The sequence below is a fragment of the Hoplias malabaricus genome, chromosome 2, assembly GCF_029633855.1.
Source record: "Hoplias malabaricus isolate fHopMal1 chromosome 2, fHopMal1.hap1, whole genome shotgun sequence".
Classification (NCBI taxonomy): domain Eukaryota; kingdom Metazoa; phylum Chordata; class Actinopteri; order Characiformes; family Erythrinidae; genus Hoplias; species Hoplias malabaricus.
The window spans coordinates 29,574,519-29,598,490 of NC_089801.1; the positions used below are offsets into that span (position 1 = coordinate 29,574,519).

A 23,972-nucleotide genomic window follows, 5' to 3' on the forward strand; every position below is an offset into this window, starting at 1 on the left:
AAAAAGATTCATTATGATCAATAAACTTTGAAGGAATTATGCAATACAGACAAATCTGGAATTCTGTCCTTGCTAAACTGTCCAGTGCCTGCTCATATAGAAATGAAAGGAAAACATATGTTGTTAAATGTTAAATATGTTAAATATGTTGTAGCACTGTAGTTTCTTAAAAAAACTTCTACCACAGTTCTGTGCAAAGTTTAGAGACCAATCTTTATTTATCTAATGTCCAGTGAAAACACCCTTCCAGGTAGTGATTTAATTTTCAGGAGATATTTCTGGGGAGATTAAGTAATCCAGGAATGAGAATGCTGTGTGCGGGGGGGAGGGAGAGAGAGAATATTGCACAGTATTTTGTATGATTGGTACAGGCTCTAAAATGTGTGACAATTTATCATAGAAAGTGCACACTGTGACTGTCAACTTGTCATCTATGTTTTTGTTAACCTCACACATATTTTCCAATTCCAGTCACACGTTGGTCCATATCTTGTCACAAAGATACCTGAAGTTGTGTTGTTTTGGCCACTTTTTTTTTTAAAAGTGCAACATTCTGTAAGTTGATTGATGGTCTCTCGCATTTTAATAAGATGTTCTATTTATTGTCTGCTCTGTTTAAAGTATCTGGTCATGCCTCATGAATTGTTTTAGATCATGTTATATATTACTCTATGTTTTTAGGTTCAGAATGGGGAATCACAGCCGAAATGGGGAACTGCAGCTTTGTCCTTGAGTAGTGTATTGATCCTATATATTGTCAGCTAATTTATAAGAAAACCTTAGCACAACTTCTGTGCGCCTTGAACAAATACTACAACTAAAAATCCAATTTATATGACTTCACCATATGCAGTCACCAAATGTGTTCCCAGAAAGCTAAAATGGGTTTTGAGGAAAATTCTTGTCAACAACAAGGATTTTTAATTCAGTATTGAATTAACTGAGATGTGCAGTTTATATGTGAGCACTCGTGGAGTAAAGGCTAATAAATTAGATTTTTGGTTGAATTAATATAAAGAAATATTACTAAAGCACACTGTCCAGTTGTTTTACCTCATATGAAAGGGATAGATGAAGGAAAAGATTGCATGTATGTTTGTTCTACTAAAAGAAGTTTAATAATCTGCTTGATTTTTTGAAATGATATTAAAAATAAACTGGGAAAGCTAAAGCACACCTCCATAGCATTGAGACAGCCAAAGTCAAAAGTGGTATTTCTGCTGAGGGTCTTTGAATTAAAGGTGAAAATATGAGTAAATGTGAAACACATCTTTTGTAAGGGTATGAATGGGCTACATTTGAAGGAGAAACCAAAGAAAATAGCATCAGCTCATTTATGGATTAAAGCATTTAAGCAAATGATCAGTTTGTAAAACAGAACAAAGATATAACAATAGGTGTGAATTTGTGAAAGACTGGGTGAGTGTGGGATGCCCTGTGCTGGAACAGTGCCCTCTGGTACTTTCCTGCCTTGTGCCCAGTAATTCTGGGTAAGCTCTGGACCCACCACAAGCTTGATGAGGAAGAATGAATGAAAACAATAATCAATAAGCCCAACATACCCAAATTTGAAGTAAAATATTCCATAGCTAATATTTATCTTTCATTCAAAGAGAGTCAGATTTAACACTTTTTACTGCTCTGTCCAAACAATTATAGAGGATATGGTATATAGGTCAAATTTATATATTTATAAATATAAACTTATAAAGAGTATTGTGTCAAGTGATAAGAACAAAGGAGAGGATGTTCATTAAACAATTAAAATTATATTACAATATAATTATATTAAAAATATATTATAAACATGGTTTGTATTTTTTCTATCAGTCTCACTGGGTTCTATAATAAACTGATGAAGAAGATTGAGATGAAGAGATATCTTTTTATGTTTGTGTGTCTCTGTGCAAAACTGACTAAATACTTAGGAGGCCTCTAAAATAAATGATATATTAATGTAAGAATTACAGTTCACCAGTGCTAAAAATAAAAAACACAATAAAGCATCCAAATATTCTCTTAACTCATGCTCTTTTACCATTCATACTCTTTAAAATGTCTTTCATCAGGAGATTTTATTCCAGATGGAACTGTAAGAATCAAGATACCTCAGCTAGTTTAAGGTAATCAGTTGACAGTTGTTCACATGCACGAACACATACAGAGAGAGAGAAAGAGAGATTGCAAAATCTTTACAGAAAATAATGGGAGGCTTTGGAGCCAAATGTCAACATGGCCAGCATCAGGATGAGGCTCCTGAGAACTGCTTCATATTCCAATGCTGGGGATTTTTTTATACTCTTCTAGCTTACATTGAGCATGGTGAGCTTGGTAAGCTTTTCTATAGAGATACTTCAATAGACGTGTGTCCATGATGGGTGCATATATAAGTATGATTATCAGCATATAATCTAGCTATCTATCTATCTTTACACTTATATAGCGCCTTTACAATCCACACTGCTCAGAACACTCAATCCACACACACACTGGCGAGAAGCGCCAGCCAAACGCGCACAGCGTACTCTCAACCAGGAACGACCGTCCACCTGGAGGACTGCACTAGGATTTCACGCAGGACAGAGAGCCAATCCATATCTGGGCACATACACATTCACTCACACAAACAGACATTTATTCACATACACACTCATTCACTCACACACCAGGACATTTTTTTTTAAATAGAGAAACCATTTCACCTACCAGGGGCAACACGGTGGTGCAGTAGGTAATGTCACAATCAAACAGCTCCAGGGACCTGGAGGTTGTGGGTTCGATTTCCCCTCCAGGTGACTGTGAGGAGTTGGTGTGTTCTCCCTGTGTCTGCGTGGGTTTCCTCCCACAGTCCAAAAACACACATTAGTAGGTTGATTGGTGACTCAAAAGTGACTATAGGTGTGAGTGTTGCCCTGTGAATGACTGGCGCCCCCTCCAGGGTGTATTCTCGCCTCATGATTCCAGGTAGGCTCTGGACCCACTGTGACCCTGGATAAGCGGTTACAGATAAGGGATGGATGGAATTCACCTACCCTCCATGTTTTTAGACTGTGGGAGGAAACCAGAGACCCCAGAGGAAACCCATGCAGACACGGGGAGAACATGGAAACTCCAACCAGATGGGACTTGAACCCAAGATCCCAGTGCTGAGAGGCGCACGTGCTAATCACTAAGCCACTGTGCTGCCCATATAATTGTGGTAAATTGAAAGTTTTCCAAAAGCACTCATCTCACTATTACAATATTTCTGAAAGGACTTAAAGTTATAGCTCCACTGAGCTATGAGAGGAAGAACAGAGCCTCTGTTCCCAGACAGTGAGCATATATTGGTCCACTGGCATAAAAAGGCTGGCACACCACTGACTGTAGACTAGTGCTGGTCCACCATCGGACCACTCAGATTACTGTCCTGTACAGGATATAACTCATTTATAATCTCCTCAAACAGATTTTACATTCACAGAGACTTTTATTCTGGAAAACAAACTAATACAAATATTACCAACAACTCTGAGAGATATAATAATGAGTATGAGCCTGATATAAAATGATTATGCTAAAAATGTTGACACTGTGCTGGATTAAAATTATTGACTAGTCTTATTTATAAACAATAACAAAAGAACCTAATGAAGGAAAACATTGTAAATTGGACTGTGAATGGAAAAGTGCTAAAATGTGGAAATTTGTCTAAAATTTTGTTTAATCACCAGCGGTCCGCCCAGAAAACACTGTGCAAAACACTGGTGGACCTCTGACTTTGCCCTCAGTGGACCAACAGTGGTCCGCCATTTCCTTGCTATTAGGGTTGTTGCTACCCAGGACTCAACACTGCAGAAACAGCACTATTTGTCTTTTGGAGGAGGTTAGTTTATTTCTTTCCTGTGAATGTAGCGTTGCTTTAATGGCAGCATATAAAAGAAACAAACATATTTGCATATTAAAATTCTATGAGAAATAAAGTTTTCCAGTAATTTCTTCAACACATTAGGGTTGTGATGAGTCTAATGGTGCTTGAAGTGAAAGGAGCTGAATAGATTTATTGAGGTAAGATATATGTGTGTATACAGTTTGAAAACACACATTAAATATGCAGTTCAGCCAAATAAATGAAAAATGCTCAGGACACAAAAAAAAAAAAAAAGACGGACCAAAAAAATAAAAAAGATTTGATCACAAGCTAATATGGCTGCGCAGAAGAGCTATTTGAGGTTTTAAGCCTCCATGGTCACATTCACTACGCCAACTGAACATTAATGAAATCTTTTATCAGTGCAAGCTGATGCAAGGGAAGTCATTTCCAATTTGAATTTGAGAATTTCTAATCAAGCGGCAACTGAAAGAATTAGTGAGCACTTCACTTGGATGATAAAAGGGGACCCAGAAAACCCAGAGAAAAAGATCAAAAGATGAAAACTGGACACAGGCTCTTCTCCAATTACCCCTTTCTAAAGATGGCAATTTGGAAAGTGTCATTGTTCTCAGGACTCCTTGAGAGGTCCCAGCCATAAGGATTTTTCTGTTGGTTCCCTTCCCCCCACCCCTCACAGTGCCATACATATAAGCACTGAAAATCCTTCTTACTCAAATTTACTTCAGATCCAGGCAGGGACCAATCAGAATGGAGGGTTTTGAAATGCTTGAAAGATAAAATGAGCTCTAGGGCCATACTTCGGGAGAAACTTGAGTGTTATATAACGGTTATGTAAAGCCATACATCCAAACTATTTTGGATTATCCTCTCCTTGCTCATTCAGCTAAGCTTCTGCTGGGTCCATAGCTCTCAAATGTGTTCAACAAAGTGACAAAAACGCACAACACAAGGCCTGACAGCTGTCATGAGACCAGTTTGTGCTTGAGAAATGACTGGTGTAAATGAGCTATTGGGGATAAACAACATAATGTGTCCAATAGTGTACTTACTCTAAACAAATATGCAGAGCTTAATTATTCTGGTCATCTGAGAACAATTAAGGCTGTAACTCTTTTATAATTTATTAACAGACAGTGACTAGCTTCATAGCATTTTACTTCTTTACCTGATGCTTGGTATTGGGCGAGGCTCATAAGCAGCTGCTCACGAGTATTACCCAATTCTGTTCTAACAAACGGTGAAGGGGCATGTAGTGTACATATTTTGAGGTAGCCCTCTTTTAGTTTTCACTCAAAAGGGCACACTGCCAAATCCATCGGAGTGGACAATCAGAATTAATCTAAGCTCAAGACTAATCACAGATTAAGGTTTTAATCCAGGATTTGTTAATCCATGTTTAAAACTAAGTGGCGAGACCCGACTGGATTTAAAACCTAGATTAAGAAGTCATTGATTAGTGCTGAACTGAACGCTTAATTAAATCCTTCTTTATGCAACCCACCCACTGAGTTGCCCCATCACTCTCACCAGCAGTTAACATTTATTAATTTAAATCTGTATGAGGGATGTAGACATTCACCCCTCCCAGCTGCTAGACAGGCCACCTTTACTAACACACTCCCAGCAAGAAGATCTACCCAGGAGCCAATTAGACTGAAATATTTTAATAATATGTATTTTGTTGTTATTATAAACACACTGAGCATATAGAAGAGCTGGGAGGAACAGTTTACACGGCAGTGGGCATAAAAGCAGTACAACTAATTTATGCTGGATATCCATTGGCTGGAAGGTATTTTGTCGTACATGTCTTGTATAATTCCATAGAAATGCATGAAGTTAAATGGGACGCTTTGGAACAGCTTCATTTGATCCTAAGATCACCAAGCCCAATGGTAAGCATGAGCAAGGGGACAATAAACCCCTCTGCACTGGGCTGAGCTCTCTGAAGTAAAGAGGCACATTCCAATAACTTTGGCATGGCAGAATTAATCATCCTACATCAGTACTTGGCCATTCCTGTCACATAATATATAATAAAACTACAGCAGGCTTTCAGAAGTAAAGAGGAGATAAAAAACTGTTTAAATAATCTTCATCTTGTGATTTACAATATGCCTAGCATCATTTCATGTTTGGGTGAACGCATGTAGGGAATTGCACATTTTCTGTGTTTATAGCATCATCTGGTGGCTTTCAGGCGAAGCTCATTTCCTGAATTACACGAGTTCAGCTCTCAGATGAAATTATGTAACTGCAGCTGTGACTGTCTGAAAACCCTTTGATGTAAAGCCACTGATTGCTTCTATTCAGTTTAATAATAAGCCATTGTGTACAGGTAAAGCTCAAGCTCTGACATGTTCCTTACGAATCACCCTAATGCAGCTAACGTTTATAAACTGTAAAAGTAATAAAGATCGGTTTATAAAGAACAGGCAGTCCTATCCTTTCAGTCCTGATCAGACCAAACAGGCTAAGCTTACCCAGCAATAAAGTGAGATGTATCAATCAAGTGGATCAAGCTCGTTGAGTGTCTAGAAAAGCCTTATGTAAGTTTAACTATTAAAAAGACCTTTTATCCATTAATGATAATTAGAAACCAAGTCATGTAGCAGAACAAAAGCCCAGTTTTTTAGTTCAGTCTTTAATTAGAAAATCTACTTATATAATACAGCATTGTGTATACTGTAGCGAATATCCAAATATCGTTAATTCCATAGGTCATGTGATAACCCCCTGGTCATCAATCAATTACCCCCTTATAAATAAAGTTTCATTTGAAATGTCTTTATGCAGCTCTTCTTCCCGTCACGGGAACTACTTTCTTTCAACTGAGCCTACAGCGGCACGAGACGCTTGCGCTCGTTCTCTCTTGCTCTCCATTTCCAACAGACAGGAAAAAGGAAAAAGCCTAGACCAGTCAACAAAAAAAAATGGCAATCAGAAACCTGAGTTGAATTGTGAGTTTTGGATCTGAACAAACACCCTGAATCCAGTTTACAACAGCAGCTTTTGGGTTACATTATGTGAGTTTGCCCCTCCCTCCCCATGTTTCATACGAAAACAAACTGGAGTAGGAAAAGAAATATGTCCAAAAACGCAAAAGCAACGAACCTAGAATGTATAATGTCATCATTTTTTGTCCAAAATAACGAGTAAAAAAAAAAAAAAAAAAAAGTCTGTTATATTGTCATACATTCCTTAAATGCAGTCCTAAAAGGACAGTTGGAACAAATGTTCTGATTAGCCTGATAGACAGTTACAGTCTGTAGATACAATGAAGATGAAATACAGATGACAGTAATAATAATAAAAAAATTACACTATCATTGAAATCATTGAATAAGTCTGATCATTAAAAACTCTTTAACAAACCAGCCAAATGTGTTGGTTCAAACAGTGACGAGTGGTTTAAGGTTCCTGCCCAACCTTACATCGCAAATGTCTTTGAGTGAAATTATTTTTCAACCCTCATGTTTATTAAAAAAAAAAAGAAAAAAAAAAAAAGAAAAATGAAATGCAGTTGTCCAATTGAATAGTACTAGGCACTGAAGTAGAATGGCCAAAAGGGGTGCTCCCCAAACGTGGCTGTTAATATTTTGCTTTGAAGAAGTTTTTTTTATATATATATATATATGTATATAAATGCAAAGATGTTCCTTTTACATGTCAATGTCCCCAAACAGTCTGACAATTATTATGTTGATGCAATGGGTAACAGGTACAGATTTGCTTTCTGTGTCTTCTTATGTTCGCTCGTGTTCATTTGGTACACTCGTATGTACAGTTCATTTGTAGGCAGTGGAGATGAAATTTTTTTGCAGCTTGTGCCTCAGAATCAGAGACAGGTGATAATGTTCAGTCTGGATGATCACTGTAGCTTTAAATAGCATCGTCCCATTTGATTTAATTTTATTTTTCATTTCATCTTGTACATTCTTGAATGACAGCAATCTGATATGGCTGAGGACTGAAAATGCCCCACTATTCAGACCCCCAGAAGCTTATTCCATCTTTGAGATGGTCAAGATGACCCTCCTGTCTCTCCGACTTCCCTCACCTACTTTCTTTACACTATCGCATTCATTCTGCTTTTGTTTTCACTGTGCCTTCTCACTTTCTTTGCCTGCCCTGTCAACCTTCTATTCCTTGTCCCCTCTCTCTGGTTGTCCCTGATGTTACTCCTTCCTTATCTTTCTTAACCAGGGCGTCTTTTTAACCAGGATCCTCCTCTTTTTGTCGCGTCTACACTTGATTCAGAGAGACTCAAAATCAGGGGTTTGGCTGTACATCCTATTGGCCTGATTTCTTTTCTTTCTGGAAGCTGAAACTGGTTCGCCGACTTAGTTTGCGCTGCTTCTGGGCAAAGTAGTCAGCTCTCGAGGTGCTGGCACGGGACTCTAGGATGTAGTTCACCTGAGAATGAGGAAAAAAAAAAAAAAAAGCATAAAAATAAAAATGTGGTATAAACAAGGGAAACAAATAAATACTTCATACGAGTGACTGAGAGAACAAATGAATGAATGAATGTGCAACTGAGTTACAAGTCAGTTCCTTGAGGGACCTCAATTAAAAAAAGAAAACTTCAACTCAACTCAAAACTTTAGATCAGTTGTAGGTGGAAAGTTCACATCTCACTCTTAACAATGTGAAGAAAGTTTGAAAAAAAAATTCTAATTCTATTTGAAAAACATTAGAAGGTTATTTGTGTGGGAGAAACTCCAATATAATATTTTTATCCCTAAAAAAATGAAATTGAAAAATGAAAACAAAATTCCTCTTTAAATGCATAAATACGTGAAACAATCTATTACAAGTGATCCTCCAGCTATTGACATTAATGCTAACACCATACACTAGAAGAACTTAAAAGACTTATAAAAGAATTTAAAAAAGCATTTTTAAAGTCAATAAATATTTAGTCACAGAATATGATTTTGCAGCGTCATTATTTGTATGAAACAATTCTAAAAACTTCAGATGATTTAATTCAGCATTAAGATTATCAGAATGTCAAGACAAAAGACTAAAGACAGCAACTCTGACCACATCACACCATTGGGAAGATGAAAGCAAAACAACTCTTGCAAAACTGTAAATGAGTGAAACTTCACCTTGAGCACAATCTCGTTGACTGTAGCAGCATCACATTCAAAGTAAAGAGCCTTGTAGTCATGGTTGCTGAGATATGTGAGCTTAAATATTGCATGACCTGCAAAAAAAGAGCACACAGAGTTTCTCTACCTAAAATGTAGTAAGGAGGTGTATGCCTTCCCCCCCCCACTGATGAAACAAACAACTAGTTGGTTTTTTTGTTTGTTTGTTTTTTTAAATTAAGAAATAATTTAATAATTTTCTTGTTATCCCTTTTATCCTTTGTGTTTTTTGATATCACAGAGGTGGCTGACTACACTGTTTCTATTTTCTGGACCTGAGCCGTATCCCCAGCTACAAAGGAAAGTCTACATAATATTTAATATACAGATTATAAGATAAGAGCAATACTAACTTGGACTCTTCTCCTCCACCAGGTCACAGGCGCAGAGCAGGTCTGAGTCTATGGAAATTGGCTTCTGTCGTATCCAAAACTTAGTGCTTGCCTTCTGATTGGTGACAGGGTCAATCTCCACCTTCTCACCTGATATACCTGAAAAAGAGTATTGAAGTGGTATTTAAGTTTTAAATTTCTATAAAGAAATGCCACTTTAGTGTGATGTCCAAAAGGTGATTCCAAAGCATATAACAAATACACTTAAGTATCCTCTCATAGGGTCCAGGATTGATAGAATGAGGTCACTGTGAAGTAATACGCCTGCTTTGGCAAGGCAATACATTTCAAACACACGGGAAAAAAAAATAATGCACACAAATGGGGTCAGGAATGTCATTTACTAAACTGATGATTGTTACTTGTAATTAATAACTTTATGTCTAATTGCTAGTACTACCAATAACTAATAGCTTGACATTTATGCCTGTTTAAATACTGTTATCCATGTATAAACTGAGTGCAAAACATTTTAAAAAATTCCATGAAAATTCAGGAGTACAGAAACGGTACTGCACATAAAACACAGTTTGATTATTACATTCTGCTAACATTTCTTAGCTCTTATTGACAATAAACATTAAATACTCTCTCTATTTAGCATCAAAATAAAACAGAAATATATCTAGAACGGAATCTGATATTATTATTATTGTTGTTGTTGTTGTTATCATTATTATTAACCAAACATCCGTTTGGAAATGACCATCAATTTATCCCAAAAGAAAATTTGCCCACATAAAATCTGTTTAATTTCATCTTGCCTGGAAAACAACAGAATATGTAAGAATGCATTTTGGGACAAGATTTGACACCATTATGTCAAGTTAGACTTTCAATAACAGCACTGCTTACAACATCAGAATTTGACAGGACTCTCAGGTATAGGTCGACTTACCTAGCTGAACATCAGTGGTAAAGCGGAGTTTGTGGATCATGCTGATCTTAAAAGATTTGTAGTGATGACTGCTCAACATGTCCTGTACCGTAGTGATGTCTATTGGGGGGTCTTCCTCTGAACTCTCCTCTCCTCTTGAACCTGTGGTGGGGAAAGCGAGGCAGAGGTAAAGGAGAAAGGGAAAGGGGAAAAAAAAAAACAGATGGTCAATAAAAAGAAAAATGAGGACATAGACATGTACTGGGCACAAGATTTTCAGTCACACTGCTCCTAGATAATGCTTCTGTATATGAAGGTGTGAGAATGGTATTTGGTCTGAGATCTGTTGTTTCTGTACTTTGGTGGGGACTGTGGTGTAACTCACTGTTCTCTCGGACTAGACAGAACTCCAGCGTGCTCTGGCTATCCAACGTACTGTCCAGATCCACCGCCACATTTGGTTCTGTCTGCTTCTCCAGTCGATACATAGGACCTGCATAAATGAAAAACATTATAGTGCTTTTTCATCACATGGGTCCGGCTCTACACGACTTGGCTCAGCACGCTTAAAGCTTGTCGCTTTTCCACTGGAGCTGGTGATGTTGAAAAACCCATCTCTTACAGGAATAGCTGTCTTTGAAAACCACAACAACAGTGGTGGTAAAGTTAGACGCTGTTTACTCATTGTGTATTCGTGTGCTGTTTTAGTTTTTTTTGGACTGAACACGGCTCTGCGCCCCAGTTCTCACAGATCAGTTAGTTGTTGCACGTTCAGCGTTCACTGGAAATTTTCATCTGCCGTTGGCCCAAAGAGCATATAAACCTCTTCAAAACACCTCAAGGTAATGTTACGAACTGCCGTTGTTGAGTCTGATTAAAATAAATGTGAAAACTGCGGTAACTTAAGAGCTTTTACAAGTGTCTGTTTGCGCTGGATTTGAATACGCTCTGCATTCCATGATGATTGACATGTCTCTGGCCAATCAGCACTCTTCATGGTTTACATGTCAACATTTAGTACCTACTCGGCACAGTTGGAACCCCGAGTGAGCTGGGACTGAAAACCTACCCAGTTCCAGGGACCAGGCACCAGATTTGGCCAGTGGAAAAGCAAAAGAGCCGTGTAGATTTGTGTAGGTATCATGCAGTGGAAAATCATTAGCCATTTTAGAGAGAATGCAAATCTTCATATTACTGAAATAATACACATTTACCCCACACTATATAACAAACATCCACCAGGTGGTGACTAATGCACAATTATAGATTTAGGAGTAATTTATACATAAACCATTAAATGCAATCAGCCAAAGGTCAAAGAAAAAATAGTTTCAAATAAAAAAAGTATGTTCTTTATTTGATATGTTTGGTTTTTTGGATCAGCCATAAAAAATAAACACACCATGTTGTAGTTACTGTGGGGCTTGAACAAAAAAAGTCTTGGAGTGCAAGACTGAGTATCTTAAATAGATTTCAGATCCCTGTAGCAGCAGTGTGACAGGGAGAGGCAAAAGACTGTGACTAATTCAGAAACAGAATTTGACCTTCGGCATTCATTCTTGTCATCCAGCTCTGCCCTACAACACAGTGGGATGGAGTGAGGGGGGAGAGAAGAAAAAACTTCAAGCAGAACCTTTCATCTTCACTAGCCTTACTGTGCAGTTAAAATATCTAGCACTAGAAGCTATTGATTTTCTTAAAATATTTGGGTAAACTGAATTACTCAAAGGAGAGAACAAGACGGAATTATTTTGGAGCAGATTCAGCAATATGAATCACACACACAATACAAAAACTGAGAATGTTTGCCACATTTGAAGGACAATGCTATGCATGCTTTGTATGTCTTTTCATGTTGCTGAATAAATGAGTAATTCACATAAAGCCCATCACTTTAATTCCAATGTCACCAATGCTTAACTGGAGAAAGCATTCCTCATTCAAAACCAGCTCAAATCTCCAGCAGCAAAACCCTGAAATATTCACACCATGTGGAATTTACATTATATAGTATGTCTACGCTATAACCTGTCACCCTAATGTTTCGTGGTCTGAAGCAACTAAGGTTGAATTGCTGTGTACAGCATAAAAAGGACACTGTATGACATCAATGGTGAATTATAGTGGAGGTGAGGGTTTGATGGTAATAAGTAAAACTATAGCATTGGAAAAAAATATAGTATTTGAAAATGATGTTGGTAAGTTTGCCATCTTGTCTAGTAAACTCTCAAATAAAGCCATCTGGGACTGCAAAGAGGGGTGTTCCCATAGAACAAGTGTACCCCAGCAGAAACGCTCCATTTTCTTATTGAGGAAGGTGTTTAATTTAGTCTTGTAGCTTCCATTATGCTAACAGCATGAGTATAAGCTTCCAAATAAAACTACATTTTACTATCGTGCCATAGCTCCAGTGCTTAACTAAAGAATCATTGCTATGATGCTATGATTGAGAGCCAGTCTAGTGAATCAGCAGGTAACTATCCCTGCCAAATTTGAGGACTACATGTCAGCTGCTAAAAAAAGGCATGTAGAACACTGGGACAAAAAGTGAGTCCTTATTTTGAAATATGAAAAGCTAGGTTCTCTAATTTTTCAGTACTATCAAATAGGTACTATTACATTTATGTAGCAGTAAAAGTATTTTAACTATGACAGGCTCTAAACTCTAGACTACAATGATTTGTATTATGAAAACTACATGGAGAGAATGTTCTAATGACAGGAAAAGGTCTTACCGTAACATTTAACATCTGTGGCAAATACAGCTTTCAGAAACAATTCCAAAAGAAAAATTTAAGACTCAAATGTAAGGTGCCAGCACTGAAAAAAATTCAAATGATGCAATCTATAAAAGGCTCTTACCTGAGCCCTTCTGTGAGCCTTTCCTTTTCTTCAGTGCCTTCTGTAGAATCTCCTTCATGGTTACCTTTAGGCTGTCTACTGGGATCAGGGAGAAGCCATGGGCAGCATTTCTACAGAGAGAGCATTAAATAGTCATTTATCCTACATTGCTCTTGCCTATACAGACTGGAACATAGTATCATAGACAGTGTTGGGCATTAACTGAAATGGCATGGGTCTCAAAATGTTTTCTAGTTTCTGTATATTCAAAGATCTAGTGTCTTCACATATTCTCTTTCATGGTGAATGTTGCTCTAAACCAGAAGCGTTGAATGTGGGAGTATTCAATGATCTGAATTCAACCTTGTGCGCCAGCCACAAATACTTTTACAGCACAAAAACAACCCAAGGCCAAAGGCAAAGGGATAGCACTGATCTCTGCACCACGGACTCACTTGTCCACTTCTATTTAGCAGGCCTCACCCCAGTGCCTTAGGCAAGAGCCTCTGACAACTTCATAAGGCTGCATTAATATCAGGCCTGAGAGACACCATGTCCATCAGCAGAGCACAGAACCCTGATGGCCCAGCACTGATTGAGCGCTGGTTCAGCTGTCTGAACTCTCTGGGTTGGCTACTGCATCATTTTTGGGGGCAGGAAAGTGACTTTGGGGCACAAAATCCCAAAAGTCTGAACATCTAATCATTTACCTTCAGTACCTGACTTCACTGATGTTTATGCGGCTAAACGCAATCAATACTTCACAACAATGTTCCAACATTTAGATATGGTATTTCATAAGAGGAACATATTAATTATGATTTCTCTGAAAGAAATGTGTGTTGCTTCTATATTATAGTGCTGTTATAATGTTATAGAAAGCTGATTTATACTTCTGCGTAGACTTAACGCAGAGCCTACACCTTAGGCTATGCAAGAGTCATACGCATTATGAGTGTTTATATTTCTGTGCTGGTTTCTGTGTTGCTCTGCAATTGCACTCCCACGTCTTCCTTTACACTGTGTAGTACACAATGTAGTGGCGTAGTAATATTAGTATTATAAATATTTAAAGGGCTATATTTAGGGAGTAGGTCATTGTTTGGGACAGAGCATAGTTTACATGTGGTGCCAGGAAAGAAACAAATAGAAAGCCAGCACGTTTTTTCCTGCATTGCCCCGCTTCTCTTTGAGTTATTTTTTTCCCGGAGATGTCCGTATATTTCCTTTGTTCAATCTTTTTATTGATCCCTGGTGTCCACACCATGTCTGAGATACATTTCTCACCAAGAATTTGCTGGTGTCTGTCTCTCTGTGTGTGGATGAGAGGAGTTCATGTTTCTGTACTTTTTTGGTTCAACTTAAACAATGTCAGTCTGACTACTGATCAAACACGTTGCGGTCTACGTCAGTGCGACATGTAGTTACATTTCTGGATAGATGCGCTTCAGGCTAAACCGCAGGCTATGACATAGGGTTTGCATTGATGCACTGCCTACAGCACAGGTTCGACGCAGAAGTATAAACTGGACTGTGGGCTAAGTAACACTGAAACTCAATTCAAGTACAATTTGAAAAGTGCAGTTTTAAACACTTCCAAAAATGTATCTTTCAGTCTAAACCAGAGAATGACTCACATTCTGACAAAAAGTGACTGTTTGGGCCCCAGTCCTGGAGATGAGTATTTCTCCACCAGAGCAAATGTGCTGAAGCCGAACTTCTGGATGGGTTCGTTGGAATCTAAAGGGGGGAAATCTGTGTCCACCTCTCCATCGTCTTCAGCTATGTGGAGGCAGTATGTGTTTACGTTCTCACTGTAACAATGAAAAGGAAGAACAAGTTCAAATTTTAGGTCTATAATTCATTTTATAAGTTCTTAAATAATAATAAAACAGTAAAGGCTTTAAAACAAAGGCTTTAATGAAAACTTTAGAATTTAGACTCAGATATAACATTCACTGAAATACATACAATATTATAACTGAAAATGTAATCATAAATACTGCCTACAAAAAACAACATAAATAGGACAAAGCTTCAAGGATCCTTTATTGTATAATTTTAAGTGTTTAAGTTTTTTGTCAGCTTTTCCACTTCTCAGTAATGAATCTGAATGTTTGATCTATACTTATAACACCACTTACTTGAGTTTGGGTTCACGGCCCTCACTGGTGTACTGCCAGCAGATAAGACCAATGAAATCATGGACCCGTGCATTGGCCATTGTGACCACTGTCATAGGGTGTAATTTCTCCTGGCCAGACTGCATCGAGAGGTAGACGTCTATTTTTTTGGTTGCTGTTGTACCTACGTGGCCCTGTTTAGAAATAGTACAACAATTATTCAGTCATTAACGTCTGAAATTGTTTATTTTATGGGAGGACTATTAGAGTGCTGGCCATGTAGTAGAAAGTAGAAAGAGGCAAGAGGAGATAAGACAAACAAGGAAGATAAACATTATGCACAGCAAAACCACAGCTAAAAAACAACAAACAAGTGAAATTATAAAATGAAGCTTCAAATTTCTCAGTAAGGAAAAAATACAAACTTAATGACATAATTCTAATATTTTAATCATTCAGGTCATTGTGATTCTGTTAAGAATCAGCCATTACACTGACAGCTCATGGTCCGTATGTATCAGTGATTCTGTGCTAAACCTGTTAATTAAACTTTGCAACCCTCATATGGTGCACTCATTCTATGCAACATTTTTTTTTAACAGACAAAAGAAAGTTTTCTCAATTTATGCCAGTGAACATACCTTGCCATCAAATTTTGAGTACTCATTAAAAGGGTTGTTGAGCTGCTGGGGGCACTGCTCTAGCCGCAGGGAGAGGGTAGATTTGGTCCCTGTGCACCGAGGCCTGTCTTTAAAGTCCTTCTTTTCAAAAAGGGAACTCAAATCATCTGCTAAGATTTGGATTGAAAAGCAAAGCATTCATTAGAACAATTTGTAAAGAACAGGACAAAAACAGCAATGCACACACACACTGTTCTGTAAAAGGTGCTGTACCTGACTGAGAAGACGTTCTATCTTTCCACTGAATGTTTTTACACTTGATCTGGTTCTGTCGTTCTTTCCTCAGTCTCTCCAGCTTTTGTGCTTTAAAATGCAGATACCATAGTTACAAATTAATGTGTGTCCACGGCTCAAAGCAACAACTCACTCTTACAGAGAACGAAAGCTTGTGACTTTTCATTTTTAACATTTATAACATCAAAAGTTTTTTATAAGAAATACACCAATATAAATGCAAATATGCAAAACACTACAATAAAAAACATGATGTATCATTTTTACTTGCATTAAAATGTATCTTTTCTTTTTTCTCTAGTTTTCTTTTCTCTTTAGTTTTCTCCTCACACAACAGGAATGTTTTTACAGTCAAAAAAGTAATCTATACTTGTTATAGTGATGGTTTGAAGACAATGGTGAATAAAAAAAATGATATTCCATTTCCTAGCAACAATGTTAGCCATCAACTCCAATAACAGTACAATTAGTGAGCACCTAAAAAACATGCCTCCAAGTGCCACCGTCACACACTTTTTGGGGAACGATGAATTACACAACCATCGCTTATAAATGGTACCTAAAGTTCTCTGCCTATTAAAACTGTACCAAGGTAATGAATATACAAATAACACACTTAGAATGGTTTGTATTATTAGTGAAAATTGGCTAACTCAGTAAACAGTTTGTTGTTAATTCTATCTCGTCTTAAGCAATTGCAAATTTTGGTCCATTGAGATGTTGTTTATATTTTTATAATTTAAATACTTATATATTTATCCAAATAATTCATGGAGCACTTTCATAGGTTTTATTTCAAAACTCCTGAGCTAAGGATGATCATTAACCTTAGCATGGCCCTTGACTAATGGCACAGATCTGTGGTGAAATTTCATGAAGCAAAAATCCACTTTTAACCAGATACACTGAACAATCACTGAATTGGGAATACCTACCTTCCATCTATATGGAATGCCCATGTTATCAGCTCCACTGACCATACAGGAGCACTTTGTAGTTCTACAATTACAGACTGTAGTCCACCTGTTTCTCTGCATAATTTCTTACCCCTATTTCACCCTGCTCTTCAGTAGTCAGGACCACCACAGATCAGGTATGATCCTGTATGGACACGGAGTGTAGATACAAGGTAGGTCTTCCTAATCCAGTGATCAGTCAGTGTATATAGCTCACTGAGGGACTGATCTCACTCGTTACATGACTGCTTACCAGTAGGCTCGGGCCTCACGATACTCTCTTCCTCTCCTGGAAACAAGTTGTTAAGATATTTCTCCAAGAGAAAACAATTCAACATAGAGCACTAGCCACCAAAACATCAACACCAGGACAAGGGCTCAGCCAGTAGAACAAAGGCATGGACATGATAAATCCTCTATATTAGGACAAATGCTTAATTTGTCACTTTTTGGGAAGGTGAAAGCCCATGTGTTATTTAGACTTTCTGTGCCAAAGTCAGAGACCACCATATTTCTTTTTCTCACCTCAAAATTTCAATCTTAGATGTAGGTTGAGTTTTATGCTGCTTACTATCTAGGTAATCTCACACATATCCTGGCAGATTTTTTCTTTACTAATTTTTTTAATTTTTTCAGTTTATACATATGCCTTACATTACTAATGTAATGTAGTACTAGGCAAATCTAATCTAATTGTATATTCATTCTGAAAAATTAATTGTAGGTGTCTCACTCTTTGGTACAGTACTGTATGCCAAAAGAATTTCATAGGTCGAAAATTCATAGGTGTAAAATTTTATTTCCCAAAATATATTAACTACTAATGTTGATGCAGCATCACTAAGAAGTATTTAATATACCTTTGCATAAAGCCTACAGCCGACATTTTTGTCCATGCACCTTGCACACTGAACATCAACTCTTTTACCTGGGCTTTTTTTTTTCTTTTTGGAAAGGCCCCATGTTTCACCTAGCACCACAGCCCTTTTACACTCACCTGACAGAAGAACTTATTATTTTTTAGTAGATCCCTTCCAATTAAAGGAAAAAAATGATAAAATAATAAAAAATTTGTATTACATACAACAAAATGAATTAAAATCATTTGCCCAAATTAACCAAACAAAAAACTGACTGAAACTGGAATCTTTACTGTAAATATTCTTCATCTGGGTGGTTCACAAGAGTGGGTGCTATGTACATAAATCATCAATTTCTAAAAACAAAATAAATCTGAGAATGCACACAACCACATAAAAGTTCAAATATAAATCTGAAAAACAACACCACAATTAAAAAACAGATGTATACAAAATTGTGCAGAAAACATAAATTGTGAAATAATATCATACCATATGTTCCCACCCCACCTACCACCCAAACCAATCAGCGAGTTCACTGAATTAGTTTGTGGTTAATACAGTGATGAACAGGAAACCTGTATTTGGTTGGTCACTACTTATAATCATGCCCCTTGGCAGCTGGTCACCATCCAATCAAAATTTTGATATATAAAAATCCTGTCCTGCCCACATTTTTTTCCAGGTTCTGTTACGCTCAGACATATGTCATACTAAGGAAATAAAATGTGTTGACATTTCCATTTCATGTTGACTTTTTGATGCTACAACATTGTATTAGCACATACTTGCCATTTATTTGTTAAATTTTTTCACTGGCTGTGAAAAAAAAAATATTAGTGCATCTCTAAGGCAGAGTTACATCAAAAGTTTTATTATAGTATGGCATGGAATTAAGCATCAAGAACTGAAGCTGAATTCTGTAGCTGATTTAGACTGATTCAGAGTCTAATCAGCTAAACTGAGTGAATTTCAGTCAGTTTGCTCTTCAGTCCAAACAAACTGTTGACCACCAACACAAAAAGCTATCAAACCCAAAAGCCATTAACACAAAAAAAGCAAATGGAGACATTGCTGATTAAAGATACTGATTAAAAAAAAGTGCAGTAGATTATGTTAACGTTATATATTTACATAAAATACCGTAACCAAAAAAGCTAAATCAAGCAAGTTGCAATAATTCAGCACTGTGGAATATTCACAAATTCAGATACTTCAGCGCAAAGCATTTTCACTAGTGATGCACCGAAATGAAACTTATTGGCCAAAACAGAAATGCAGAGCACATTCTCTACTTTATATTTTTGTCCATTTTCTGCTGAAAATGAACACATTTCGGTGCATTCCTAATTTTTACCCCAAAGACCACTATCACCTGTTATAAGGCACAATGAAGAGCCTGAAAATCTGAGCTTGCCAAAGCACACCTGCAATTTAACCCAGACACCATTACTCCATGCCCCAGCACATAGCGTTCTCTGCAGTTCTAGAGCAGCTTACCTGTGTTGGACCGACGACGAATGCCAAAGTCCCAGCTGGATGTGATGTCCATGGATTGCGAGAGGTCACAGGTTTGACCATCTCCAACACTTCCATCTCCCAACAAACCACCCATTGAGCCACTGCCAGCACCAGACATGCCTGCAGAATGGCACTTCTCCAAGTCCACATCATGGTCAATCAGCACCACCTCACACATCCCTGAATCATCGCTGGTCACATGGGACTGTCGGATGTGGGCCAATATGATGGTGGGATTGTCAAGAAAAGCCATTCTGAGTGGCACCTCTTTCTGCTCCTCAGGCCACTTTCCAAACCACTCTCCTGTTAACTTGAGTGATATTCTGGCACTTAGTCAACAGTGGAGACTCCTCCTTTTTCACCAATGACGTCCTCCTCTTTTTGGGTTCGTCTCCTGCTCTCTGAGGTGGAGCATGTGTGCCTGCCTGTGAAAATTGTGATACTAGTTAACAACCAATCTCCCTCAATATTCTCAGGAAGACAAAAAAATCATTCTAAACACTTTTCAACACACAGAGAGTTGAACTACTATATTGCAAAAATATTTTAAGCATTTTGTGAGGAACCTAATGGAATATTCAATCAGTCAACTAAATGGGAAGAACAGGTAAAACACCTCCTACTGCTTATGTCTACGTCACTGAAACTATCTGTGTGTACTGCTTTGTTCGCTAAAGGTGTTGTTTTTTTCAAGATCACACACTGTGCTTCTCAAGGCACAGTCTGGGACCTTCTTTTTTTTACCACCACGTCCCTGTTGTAATCCTGCTGTTTTTCTAACTGTAAGATGGTGCGGTGCATCTGCTGCCGTCGCGTCTGTTGCACAGACCTAACCCCTGTTGGGCGAGTGGACAGACGAAAAAATCTTTTCGCTGCAATGTTGTACTTGTATAACTTGGTATGTGACAATAAATTGAATCTAATCTAATCTAATCTAAAACAACTAAAACCTTTAGTTGTGCTCTGGATGTTAACTTGATCTCTAGGTTTCTTTGAGTCAGAGACTATGTAAGGAGAACAGATTTGTTAAAACTGTGTGACCAGGAAAAGCTGCTTTAAATTGCAGTTGGTAAATATGCTGTTTAATTAGGCCTGCATCTACTTAAGATTATGAATTAATAAATCCACACATTTACTTTTTGTGTGTTTTAGAGTAAGTACACAGTTAGTTAATCACAACCTTGATAAGCATAAATATAGAAAAAAAATCAGAGCTGCACAAAAAAAAAAAAAACATCTGTTCAAGCTCCTCCAGTGTAAATCAAGATCTTTATTTTGTTTACATGTACATGTATCGTTTTTATAAGTTAGAATTTGTATCTTGAGCGAAATAAACCAGTCAGCGACATGTAGGCCTGTGACATTATTTACATTGTTGATGTATCAATACTGTTGACATATACTGCACATTGTTTACTGGAGTGACTTTTTTTTTAACCTAAGGATGAACGTCACCAATATTTTAGCCACTCACTATGTTCTGTGAATTAGTTTGAAAACAGTAGTTTTGTTTTGACTCATGCCTGAATATTTGTAATAATTATATTTTTGGTAAATGTGCATTGCTCTTGGTGTGTCACCACTATATAATGTTTTTTACATCATTATATCTGTGGTAAAGTCTTAAAATGACAATATTATAGTTTATCGCAATTATTTCTGGGATAATTTATCAACTACAAAAACTGGCTATCATGAGAGGCCATAACGCCATGGCTGATCATTTCCACTTTAAAATCAGTGTTCCAAAAAAAATCCCAAGTATCAAACAAGTAAAATGAGACAATCAGGATTTCTTACGTTGTAAACCTGAGAAAACAATCCCGTCAACTTCCGAGGCAGGGCTTTCAAGTTGCAGGAGAGTGGAAGAGGGGTGAATGGAGATGGAGGCAGGGACTAATTGTATATTCATAGACACACACTTGAAAGCTAACATTGCACATTGATATTTAAGCAAGTTTTATATCAATATGAACATTTTATTTTGGAAATAACTTCTAAATATTAACTTCTGATGAACTGAGATGAGCTTCAATGGGTTTAATCGATAACCAGAAGGGAAATTTAACAGAAAATAATGTTTCCAATATATGTTACCCAAAAAGGAAAAAGCCAATTTACCGTAATGATAACTTAAATATAATCCCATAAGAATAGACAAACCCTTAAAGAGTCCAGTGACCTATAAATGTTTCTGGATAGCAAGGCATAAGATTAGGCTATTAGAAATAGTAAATAATTAAAAACAAAACTGTTTTTTTTTTTTTTTTTTGGGGGGGGGAGGGGGGGGGTTTAAACATTGTTTTGTTTTTCCCTTCAAACAATACCATTACAGAATATCACATAGTATTGTAGTAGATCATAATGTTAAAGTACATAAAGATTATATTTTATAATAATAATAATAACAACAATGCCTTAATAAGATTAAAAATGTTAGACAAAAAACAGAATTCACAGGGGCTTCAAAATACCAAAGGCTACATAATAAAATTGATTGTGACGGAGCACATAACGTGTGCTAATATTAATTCACAATTCATAAATCCACATGAAAACAAGTAAATGAAAGCCGTTAAAACCGGTAACATTTAACGCTTTAAAATTTTACACTGAGATCTGTACCAAATAATTCTCGCTAACTTTAGCTAGGCTAAGCTAGGGCTGATTTAGAGACGACTCGGTATCTGCAGAAGCTAACGGTATCAGCTAGGTTTGTGAGCAAAGACAAATACAAACTGTCAAGTAACGTAGTACTAAGACATTCCTATAAATCTCACCTAAATGCAGTAGAACATTATTAAATGATAAATGCTGCAGGGTGTAGGCTTATTTATTTCGCCAGCTTTCTTATTCGAGTTGTCCGTTCCACCTTAAATGGGTGGATGCTAGAACGTAAACTGCCGCACTATTTAAGGTGGAACGGGAAAATGGAATAAGAAACTGGCGAAAGAAGCAAACTGCTGCTTGGTCTCATAGAAAAAAGGAGGTAGAGACAGACTAACGTTAGCTGGCCCAGAACCATATTCTTGGCAACTAGACTAGTAAACATAGGAAACATTTTCATTTAACGTAAATTAGTAAGAAAGACACAACTCCTATCTCTTTCACGTTAGTTCATAAGGCCCTATGGTCAGATGCTAACTTTGCTGCTTGCCTTCTTATCAAGGTTGAGTAAACAAACCAGTTTACCTTCATTCATATCCAAACCGAACACTGGAAACCTTCAGATTGTATATCACAGGCAGTGCAGCCATATCAGTTATTCTCCGTGTTTCTCTGTTTCTTTTGTGTTTCATATTAATCACAAAAACAGACTACATTTCCTCTGTTGTTACCACAGCTATTGGTAGTGCTAGCTCTTTCCGTCAGGTTTACCCTGCTACGGGAAGTACAACAGGCGAGCTGCCTGGAAACGCCCTCCGAAGATAAATAAAAATAAAAAATAAAAAACCAAACCATTAATTCTATACCTTTTTACTAATAAGATAACCTTCGGTGCTAAACTACTTTAATAAATAATTGTATATTATTCACATAATTATTTAACATTTCCATATGTTGTTGTTTTTACGCTAGAGGACTTATCGTGAACAAAAAGTTGTGGAAATTTTGAAATTGCTGTGTGCCAAAAACAAATTAAGGGAAAGTTGATCCTGCCAATTATAAACCTAAAGAAAAAAGTCCCATCAATTTGTGATACTTCATGTTGATTGAGTGCATGGAGGTGGAGTTAGAGACTTATTTGTATACGCATATTCCTACATATCTGCTTGTTAAGTGTGACGCCAAGCGCGACATTTTGCCATTTCCGGATCCAATCGTGCCTTTGATTCCATGTCATACATTCATAAGACATGTGTTTACAGTCTGGATTAAGCTGAATATCTCAATCAGTTATGGTATTTTGGTTCGGGGGTTCATTAAAATGAATAAATTAAATTTAAGAAAGAAGCAAACATGTCTTTGGCTGCAGTGTCTTCACATTTGCAGCTCATTCTGATCTGTGTGATCTGCCATGTCGAATGACTGTGCTGCTTCCTCTCTGGGAGCAGAGGTGCTGCGGGGAGAGAGAGAGCTGCTGCTGCTCTGTCTCTGTGTCTCCCGCAGCTTCATCGTGGAGAGGGAGAGCCGTGTCTCCCATTGCTTCATCTCTGGAAGCAGAGAAGCTGCGGAGAGACTAGTCAATGGAGAGTCTAAAGGTCTCAGCATACGTCTTGCGGTGACAATGTTCGCCTGGATTTGGCGTAAAATCTGATGTAATTTAGAAGAAAACAAACAACGGCAGAGGCTTTCCTCGCCATGTCGTGCACATTGAAGCTGGGCAAACTCTGCAGTATAAATGCCACGCAGCAAAGCTTTTCCTTGGTCAGTACAAAAGAGGCGTGTCACAACACCAACACTGACGACTTTGAGGAGCAATTCTCAGAGCATTTGCAGTAGAGGAGAGTACACAAC

At 37.4% G+C, this 23,972-nt stretch overlaps 1 protein-coding gene across 2 annotated transcripts; it reads right to left on the reverse strand.

Annotated features, from left to right (window-relative positions):
- Positions 1-6,403: 6,403 nt before the first annotated feature.
- Positions 6,404-22,878, reverse strand: mapkap1 (MAPK associated protein 1). Of its 2 annotated transcripts, none has more exons than XM_066659306.1 (12): positions 22,707-22,878; positions 19,494-19,939; positions 16,157-16,246; positions 15,905-16,050; positions 15,285-15,457; positions 14,778-14,954; positions 13,162-13,271; positions 10,685-10,792; positions 10,321-10,461; positions 9,384-9,521; positions 8,989-9,086; positions 6,404-8,290 (listed from the first exon to the last, which is right to left on the reverse strand). In XM_066659306.1, the coding sequence occupies exons 2-12, from the start codon at positions 19,765-19,767 to the stop codon at positions 8,168-8,170; spliced, it is 1,578 nt and encodes a 525-aa protein (XP_066515403.1). In that variant the 5' UTR covers positions 19,768-19,939; positions 22,707-22,878; the 3' UTR covers positions 6,404-8,167. The 2 variants fall into 2 exon arrangements, with proteins under 2 accessions (XP_066515403.1, XP_066515402.1); XM_066659305.1 differs by having other exon boundaries at positions 15,905-16,053.
- Between the last annotated feature and the right edge of the window lie 1,094 nt (positions 22,879-23,972).